General features: G+C 55.8%; 1 protein-coding gene across 1 annotated transcript; it reads right to left on the bottom strand.

The window, feature by feature from the left end:
• Positions 1-442: 442 nt before the first annotated feature.
• LOC148788825 (uncharacterized) lies at positions 443-4137 on the bottom strand. The gene is made up of 3 exons (XM_088878149.1): positions 3424-4137; positions 687-3377; positions 443-586 (listed from the first exon to the last, which is right to left on the bottom strand). Exons 1-3 carry the CDS (start codon positions 4135-4137, stop codon positions 443-445), a joined length of 3549 nt encoding a protein of 1182 aa, XP_088734275.1.
• Between the last annotated feature and the right edge of the window lie 4222 nt (positions 4138-8359).

The raw sequence follows: 8359 nt of genomic DNA, 5'->3' as shown, positions 1-8359 counted from the left end.
GTCTCACGAGGCGCCTATCACACAGCGCGTCGTGTGGCTAGTAGTCCGCTGACTACGTCCGCCAATACCTCCGCTCGGCACTAATGCAGCGCGCCGAATATATCAGAGTCGGGAGGAACAAATCACAAAACAGTAAATTGCGCACGCGGATTCAGAAAACCAAATTGCATTGAACTGAAAATGCGTATACAATGATCAACGATGCTAGAGCAAGGGGTTCGACTTGAGGGGGACTCCAACACGTCACTAAATCAAGCTTCTTGAACTCATTCCCCCCTATAATAGGCTTAAAAAAATAAATCCTATTGTCTACACTAGACACTAGAAAAGCTGAAATTTGCAACTCAAGAGGTATAACGTCCCCTTGAGGAATCTAAACAACAGAAAGCAAATAACAAAGCAGTAACAAAGCAATAAAAGGCCTACACCTAGGACTCTATGACTAGTTGGTTGTCCAGCGTCTGTCGATGAAAGCTGAGTGGTCGGCCATATAGAACGGCTGAGTGGCTGAAGTGCGCGTCACGGGGCCTAGTGAATGGGCAGCCCGTGACATTCTCCCCCACCTGAGATAGCGACGTCCCCGGCGCTATGGAAGCATGACACGCTTCGACAAGAGGTAGAAACGCCTTTAGGTTTGTCACTCGCTCCCAAGTGTTCTCCTCGCTGCTGCATCCCCTCCATTTCACCAAGTACTCTGTGTGGTCTTTCTTCGCGGTACTCGTCACTCGGTGATCTAGGATTACTTCAGCCACCTTCTCCTTCGTCTTCTTCAATTCGAGTTGTGGGCGGCTGGGTTGATTGCGGGTATCGTCTTCCTTGTCTGCTGAATACTTTTTCAATTGGCTGACATGGAAAACGTTGTGGATCTTCCACCACGGCGGCAACTCCACCTTGTACGCCACCGTTCCAATATGCCTAAGGACAGGCAAAGGACCAACATATTTCTGCATCAACCGAGGATCTCTCCACCTTGATGACTTTGACAATTTCGGATTCGGGACCTTCACCAGCACCAGGTCTCCCGCATTGAACCCAATGAAGCGGCGATTCTGATCTGCATACTTCTTCATCCGCTTCTGAGCTGTCTCCAGGCAACTTCTAACGATATCAACATTCTTCTTCCACTCCTGGGAAAAACTTCGAGTAAGAGGGGATCTCACACTTTGGGGAATGTCAAGAGTGTGAGGAAGGAGCGGCTGCTGCCCAGTAATGATTTCAAAAGCGCTCTTGTTGGTGGTGGAAGAGCTCTTTTGAACATTGAAATATAGCTGAGCGACATCCAAGAGCTTCACCCAATCCTTCTGCGTACCTCGCACAAAGTGCCGAAGGTAGTCCTCCAATGTAGAATTAAAGCGTTCTGTCTGACCATCGGACTGTGGATGATAGCTCGAGCTCATGGAACGTGTGGACCCGAGAAGTTTGAACAACTCGGTCCGGAAGACGCCAGTGAATCGGGAGTCACGATCACTGACAATATCTTTTGGCAGTCCCCAATGCTTGACGATGTGCTTGAAAAAGAGATGAGCTGTCCCTTCTGCTGTAACGTGTTTGGGTGCTGCGATAAATGTAGCATATTTTGATAAACGATCTACCACGACGATGATAGAGCCTAAGTTCCCGACCTTAGGCAATCCAGAGATGTAATCCATGGAGACGCTCTCCCATGGACGCTTTGGGATGGGAAGTGGTTGCAGCAGACCGGCCTTCTTCTGATGGTCTGCCTTGTCCTGCTGACAAATCAAACAAGTGCGGACATGCGTCTCGACATCATCCCGCATCTGTGGCCAATGATAGGCCCTCCGCACCGAAGCAAACGTGCGTTCCTGTCCTTGGTGTCCCGCCCAAAGTGTGTCGTGGCATTCGGAAAGAAGTGATTTCCGTAGGTCCCCGCCTCTCGGAACGTATACGCGGTTTCCCTTGGTCATCAACAATCCATCCTCGATCCAAAAGTGTCGAGCCTTGCCCTGCTCGACAAGCCGAATCAGGCGTCGCGCCGCGGGATCTCTCGGTAGTAACTCCCGCACCTGATCCTTCGTAGAGATAGCAGCCGCGCTAGAAGAGAGCGCTGCTATCGACTCCAAGTTCGCCAAGTCCGCCCTACGGCTCAAGGCATCTGCTGACTGCTTCCTAAGCTCCACAAGCTTAGGTTGCGGTATTCTGTACGGTGCCCTAGCGGGCGGTCTCGTGCCAGGCACCAACTCGATCTCGTGATCCACTGCCCTCTTCGGTGGTAGCTTCCGAGGCAGCTCGTCTGGCATCACGTCTTTAGACTCCCCCAACAGTTCCTTACTACCGCCCGGGGTGGGCCCTGACACCTCTTCCATCTCTTCAAAACAAAGGGTACCCAAGTAGGAGATCTCATCCTGCTTGTGCCCCTTCTCAAACTGCATGGCCGACAAGTTCTTCCCTCCAGTACGTCCGGCCAAGGTAGGAATGACACACGGCTTCGCCCCCAACATCATCAGCGAATCGGCATGAGGTAAGACAGCAGTGCGTGTATCCCGTAGAAATTCAAGCCCAAGGATAAGCTTGAAGTCGTCCATTGCCACAACAGAAAGATTGGTCTTGCCCTCATAAGCACCAACCTTAATCAGCACAGACTTGGCTACACCGGCAATGGGTTGTGCAGCCGAGTTGATCGCCTTCACACGCCCAACTCCCTTCTCCAGCACGAGCCCGAGTCTCGCCACTTCGGCGCTCGCAAGGTAGTTGTGAGAGGCTCCAGTGTCGATCATGGCTCGAATCGGCTTGCCATGAATCTTCACATCAACGAACATCAACCCTTTCTTCCTAGGAATCCGGGGCTGAACATCTTCTTCTTTCTTCTCCGGCTGCTCCACAGTAAGAGCCGGGATGGTCTTTTTCGCAAGGGGTGGCGCGACTCTCTTCGCCTCCACCGTAGAGAATGTGTTGCACCATTGATTCACGACCCCCAAGTTGTCCTCATCCTCCTCCGTGTCATTCTCACCACCTGCCTCTGCTTGTGGCTCCACACTCTTTGAGGATGACGCATTGTCGGCAAAGGTTGTTGCCAATGAATTCAACACCCGTCTCTTCGGGCAGTCGCGATACCCATGCGGACCATCGCAGAAGAAACACCCTCTCCTCCTCTCGGGTGCTCCCTGCTTGTTCTCTTGGGGCCTGTTCCTGTCTGAACCGCCCTGTGAGCCATTCTGAGCATGGGGTCTCTGGTCTCCCCCACCTCTGTTGAAGATATTCTTGAACGATTTAATCCCATTCGACTTATTCTGTGCAGGACCAGACGTCGCCTGTCTATCCTTCCGAGTCTCTTGGTTGAAATCTGCCAGGCGCTCGGCCGCTATAATAGCCGAACTCAAATCAGTCACTCGTTGCCTCTGCAACTCGTTTCTCGCCCACTGTTTCAAGCCTTCCATGAAAGTGAACAGCTTGTCTGCCTCCGACATGTCTCGGATGTTCAGCATCAGCGCTGAGAAAGCTTTTGACATATTCCCGCACGGAACCTGTATGTTCAAGCTTTCGCAATGCCCTCCTGGCATTGTACTCCACATTCTTGGGGAAGAACTGCTCTCTGATCGCCTCCCGTAGAAGAGCCCACGTGTCGAGCTGTATTTGATGAGCCTGGATTTCCGCAAACTTGGTCCGCCACCACAACTTTGCGTCACCAGTCAGGTACATGGTCGCAGTCGCAACCTTCCTTGCCTCGTCCCGCACGTCTGCCGCAAGGAAGTACTGCTCCATGTCGAAGAGGAAGTTCTCGACCTCCTTCGCATCACGCTCACCGCTATAGGCCTTCGGTTCTGCTATTCGAAGCCTAGCACCGGGGTCGTGAGCAACCATAGGCGTGCTACCCACTGCACGCTGGAGCAATCCAATCTGAATGGACATCTGCTCCATGTCACGCCGCATATCGGCAATGCTGTCGTTTCCGAATACGCCAGCCATCTCCTGAATCACCTGCCGACATTCGTCCAACTCCGAATTCAGCACCGTGATCTCAGATTCTAGGGAAGAGACCTTCGTCTCCAATTCCACCAACCGGGAGTGTCCGTCCTCCGGGTTCTCAGCTCTCTCGCTGGATGAAGCTGCGGCATGTCGCGGGCTTTCCGGATCTTGCCCCGATGCCTTCGCAGCAGTAGCGGTGCGCCTCGGCCCCATCGTGGCACGAGGCTCTGATACCACCTCTCACGAGGCGCCTATCACACAGCGCGTCGTGTGGCTAGTAGTCCGCTGACTACGTCCGCCAATACCTCCGCTCGGCACTAATGCAGCGCGCCGAATATATCAGAGTCGGGAGGAACAAATCACAAAACAGTAAATTGCGCACGCGGATTCAGAAAACCAAATTGCATTGAACTGAAAATGCGTATACAATGATCAACGATGCTAGAGCAAGGGGTTCGCCTTGAGGGGGACTCCAACACGTCACTAAACCAAGCTTCTTGAACTCATTCCCCCCTATAATAGGCTTAAAAAAATAAATCCTATTGTCTACACTAGACACTAGAAAAGCTGAAATTTGCAACTCAAGAGGTATAACGTCCCCTTGAGGAATCTAAACAACAGAAAGCAAATAACAAAGCAGTAACAAAGCAATAAAAGGCCTACACCTAGGACTCTAAGACTAGTTGGTTGTCCAGCGTCTGTCGATGAAGGCTGAGTGGTCGGCCATGTAGAACGGTTGAGTGGCCGAAGTGCGCGTCACGGGGCCTAGTGAATGGGCAGCCCGTGACACACAGGCAGGGCGGTCGGGCGCCCGCGCCTGCGCCCGCTCGGGCACTGCCGACGGGCGCCCGCGCGCGCGCCAGCGTGGGCACTGCCGGCGTGCGCCCGCGCCCGCGCGCGCGCCTTGGGCGGCCGCAGCATAAAAATTTTCACGTCGCCTCAAAATCACATGATTAATTTAATTATTTTAATTAAAATAATTATTATTAATTATTAATTTAAAATATTTATTTAATTATTTTAATTAATAAAAAAAATAATAAATAAATGGGAAAAAAGAGAAAAATATGAAGACATATTAGAATAATATTTTAATTTTTTACGCATCGTATTTGAATCGCGAAATATTTATTTTATTATATTATGTTATATTATGCGTCCCAGAAGATTGAAGAAGCAACGGGAAAAAACTGCCGACGGCGGCAGACGCCGCCTGCCCGACTACTGCCGACGTGCGCGCGCGCAGGCCTGTCGGCAGCAGACGGGCGCCCGTGTAGGAAGCCACTGCCGACGTGCGCGCGCGCGCCTGTGCGGACGCTGCCGGCGCGTGTGCGGAAATAGCCCCGCCTGCGCGAGCGCGCCGGTGCGGAAACAGCCCCGCGTGCGCGCGCGCGGCTTTGCGGAAACAGCCCCGTCGGCGCGAGCGCGCCGGTGCGGAAACAGCCCCGCGTGCGCGCGCGCGGCTTTGCGGAAACAGGCCCGCCGGCGCGAGCGCGCCGGTGCGGAAACAGCCCCGCGTGCGCGCGCGCGCCTTTGCGGAAACAGCCCCGCGTGCGCGCGCGCGCCTTTGCGGACGCTGCCGAAAATTTGCACGTCACCGCAAAATCACATGACTAATTAATTTTTGTCGAAATAATTTATTTTTGAATTATGAAAATATTTTTTAATTATTTTAATTATTAAAAAAATAATAAATAAAAGGGAAAAAAGGGAAAAATATGAAGTCACATTAGAATAATTTTTTAATTTTTTACGCATCGTATTTGTATCGCGAAATATTTATTTTATTATATTCAGTTATATTATGCGTCGCAAAAGTTTGAAAAAAATTTGGGAAAAAACCGCCGCCGGCCGGAAGACGCCGCCGGCCGGCAGGCCCCGCCGGCCGCCGCCGCCGGAATACGCCGCCAGCCGGCAGACCCCGCCGGCCGGCAGACGCCGCCGGCCACCGCCGCCGGCCGGCGGCCGCGCGCGCACGGCAGACGGGCGCCCGCGCGCGCGCGCCTGCGCGGGCACAGGCATGGCCGACTGGCGCCCGCGCGCGCGCGCCTGCGCGGGCACAGGGAGGGCCGACTGGCGCCCGCGCGCGCGCGCCTGCGCGGGCACAGGCAGGGCCGACGGGCGCCCGCGCGCGCGCGCGTGCGCGGGCACAGGCAGGGCGGACGGGCGCCCGCGCGCGCGCGCCTGCGCGGGCACAGGCAGGCGCTCGGGCGCCCGCGCGCGCGCGCCTGCGCGGGCACAGGCAGGCGCTCGGGCGCCCGCGCGCGCGCGCCTGCGCGGGCACAGGCAGGGCCGACTGGCGCCCGCGCGCGCGCGCCTGCGCGGGCACAGGCAGGGCCGACGGGCGCCCGCGCGCGCGCGCGTGAGCGGGCACAGGCAGGGCGGACGGGCGCCCGCGCGCGCGCGCCTGCGCGGGCACAGGCAGGGCGGACGGGCGCCCGCGCGCGCGCGCCTGCGCGGGCACAGGCAGGGCGGACGGGCGCCCGCGCGCGCGCGCCTGCGCGGGCACAGGCAGGGCGGACGGGCGCCCGCGCGCGCGCGCCTGCGCGGGCACAGGCAGGGCGGTCGGGCGCCCGCGCGCGCGCCCGCGCGGGCACTGCCGGCGTGCGCCCGCGCCTGCTCGGGCACTGCCGCCGTGCGCGCGCGCGCCTCGGGCGGCCGCAGCATAAAAATTTTCACGTCGCCTCAAAATCACACGATTAATTTAATTATTTTAATTAAAATAATTATTATTAATTATTAATTTAAAATATTTATTTAATTATTTTAATTATTAAAAAAATAATAAATAAATGGGAAAAAAGGGAAAAATATGAAGATATATTAGAATAATATTTTAATTTTTTACGCATCGTATTTGAATCGCGAAATATTTATTTTATTATATTATGTTATATTATGCGTCCCAGAAGATTGAAGAAGCATCGGGAAAAAACTGCCGACGGCGGCAGACGCCGCCTGCCCGACTACTGCCGACGTGCGCGCGCGCAGGCCTGTCGGTAGCAGACGGGCGCCCTTGTAGGAAGCCACTGCCGACGTGCGCGCGGGCGCCTGTGCGGACGCTGCCGGCGCGTGTGCGGAAACAGCCCCGCCTGCGCGAGCGCGCCGGTGCGGAAACAGCCCCGCGTGCGCGCGCGCGGCTTTGCGGAAACAGGCCCGCCGGCGCGAGCGCGCTGGTGCGGAAACAGAACCGCGTGCGCGCGCGCACCTTTGCGGAAACAGCCCCGCGTGCGCGCGCGCGCCTTTGCGGACGCTGCCGACGTGCGCGCGCGCGCCTTTGCGGACGCTGCCGAAAATTTGCACGTCACCGCAAAATCACATGACTAATTAATTTTTGTCGAAATAATTTATTTTTAAGTTATGAAAATATTTTTTAATTATTTTAATTATTAAAAAAATAATAAATAAAAGGGAAAAAAGGGAAAAATATGAAGTCACATTAGAATAATTTTTTAATTTTTTACGCATCGTATTTGTATAGCGAAATATTTATTTTATTATATTCAGTTATATTATGCGTCGCAAAAGTTTGAAAAAAATTTGGGAAAAAACCGCCGCCGGCCGGAAGACGCCGCCGGCCGCCGCCGCCGGCCGGAGGCCGCGCGCGCACGGCAGACGGGCGCCTGCGCGGGCACAGGCATGGCCGACTGGCGCCCGCTCGCGCGCGCCTGCGCGGGCACAGGCAGGGCGGACGGGCGCCCGCGCGCGCGCGCCTGCCCGGGCACAGGCAGGGCGCTCGGGCGCCCGCGCGCGCGCGCCTGCGTGGGCACAGGCAGGGCGGACGGGCGCCCGCGCGCGCGCGCCTGCGCGGGCACAGGCAGGGCGGTCGGGCGCCCGCGCGGGCACAGGCAGGGCGGACGGGCGCCCGTGCGGGCACAGGCAGGGCGGACGGGCGCCCGCGCGCGCGCGCCTGCGCGGGCACAGGCAGGGCGGCGGGCGCCCGCGCGCGCGCGCCTGCGCGGGCACAGGCAGGGCGGTCGGGCGCCCGCGCCTGCGCCCGCTCGGGCAGTGCCGACGGGCGCCCCCGCGCGCGCGCACGCGCGGGCACTACCGACGGGCGCCCGCGCGCGCGCCAGCGCGGGCACTGCCGGCGTGCGCCCGCGCCTGCTCGCGCACTGCCGCCGTGCGCGCGCCCGCCTTGGGCGGCCGCAGCATAAAATTTTTCACGTCGCCTCAAAATCACACGATTAATTTAATTATTTTAATTAAAATAATTATTATTAATTATTAATTTAAAATATTTATTTAATTATTTTAGTTATTAAAAAAATAATAAATAAATGGGAAAAAAGGGAAAAATATGAAGACATATTAGAATAATATTTTAATTTTTTACGCATCGTATTTGAATCGCGAAATATTTATTTTATTATATTATGTTATATTATGCGCCCAGAAGATTGAAGAAGCATCGGGAAAAAACTGCCGACGGCGG

This window comes from Sesamum indicum, linkage group LG3 (assembly GCF_026168435.1).
Source record: "Sesamum indicum cultivar Baizhima isolate 11 linkage group LG3, ASM2616843v1, whole genome shotgun sequence".
NCBI lineage: Eukaryota > Viridiplantae > Streptophyta > Magnoliopsida > Lamiales > Pedaliaceae > Sesamum > Sesamum indicum.
This window is presented reverse-complemented; position numbering and strand designations above follow the sequence as displayed.

Coding starts and splice junctions, on each gene's coding strand:
- LOC148788825 (XM_088878149.1), bottom strand. CDS start 4,137: ATGGGGCCGAGGCGCACCGCTACTGCTGCGAAGGCATCGGGGCAAGAT. Junction 3,378..3,423: donor ATGCTGAACATCCGAGACAT/GTCGGAGGCAGA, acceptor GGCTTGAAACAG/TGGGCGAGAAACGAGTTGCA. Junction 587..686: donor AAGACCACACAGAGTACTTG/GTGAAATGGAGG, acceptor ATGCTTCCATAG/CGCCGGGGACGTCGCTATCT.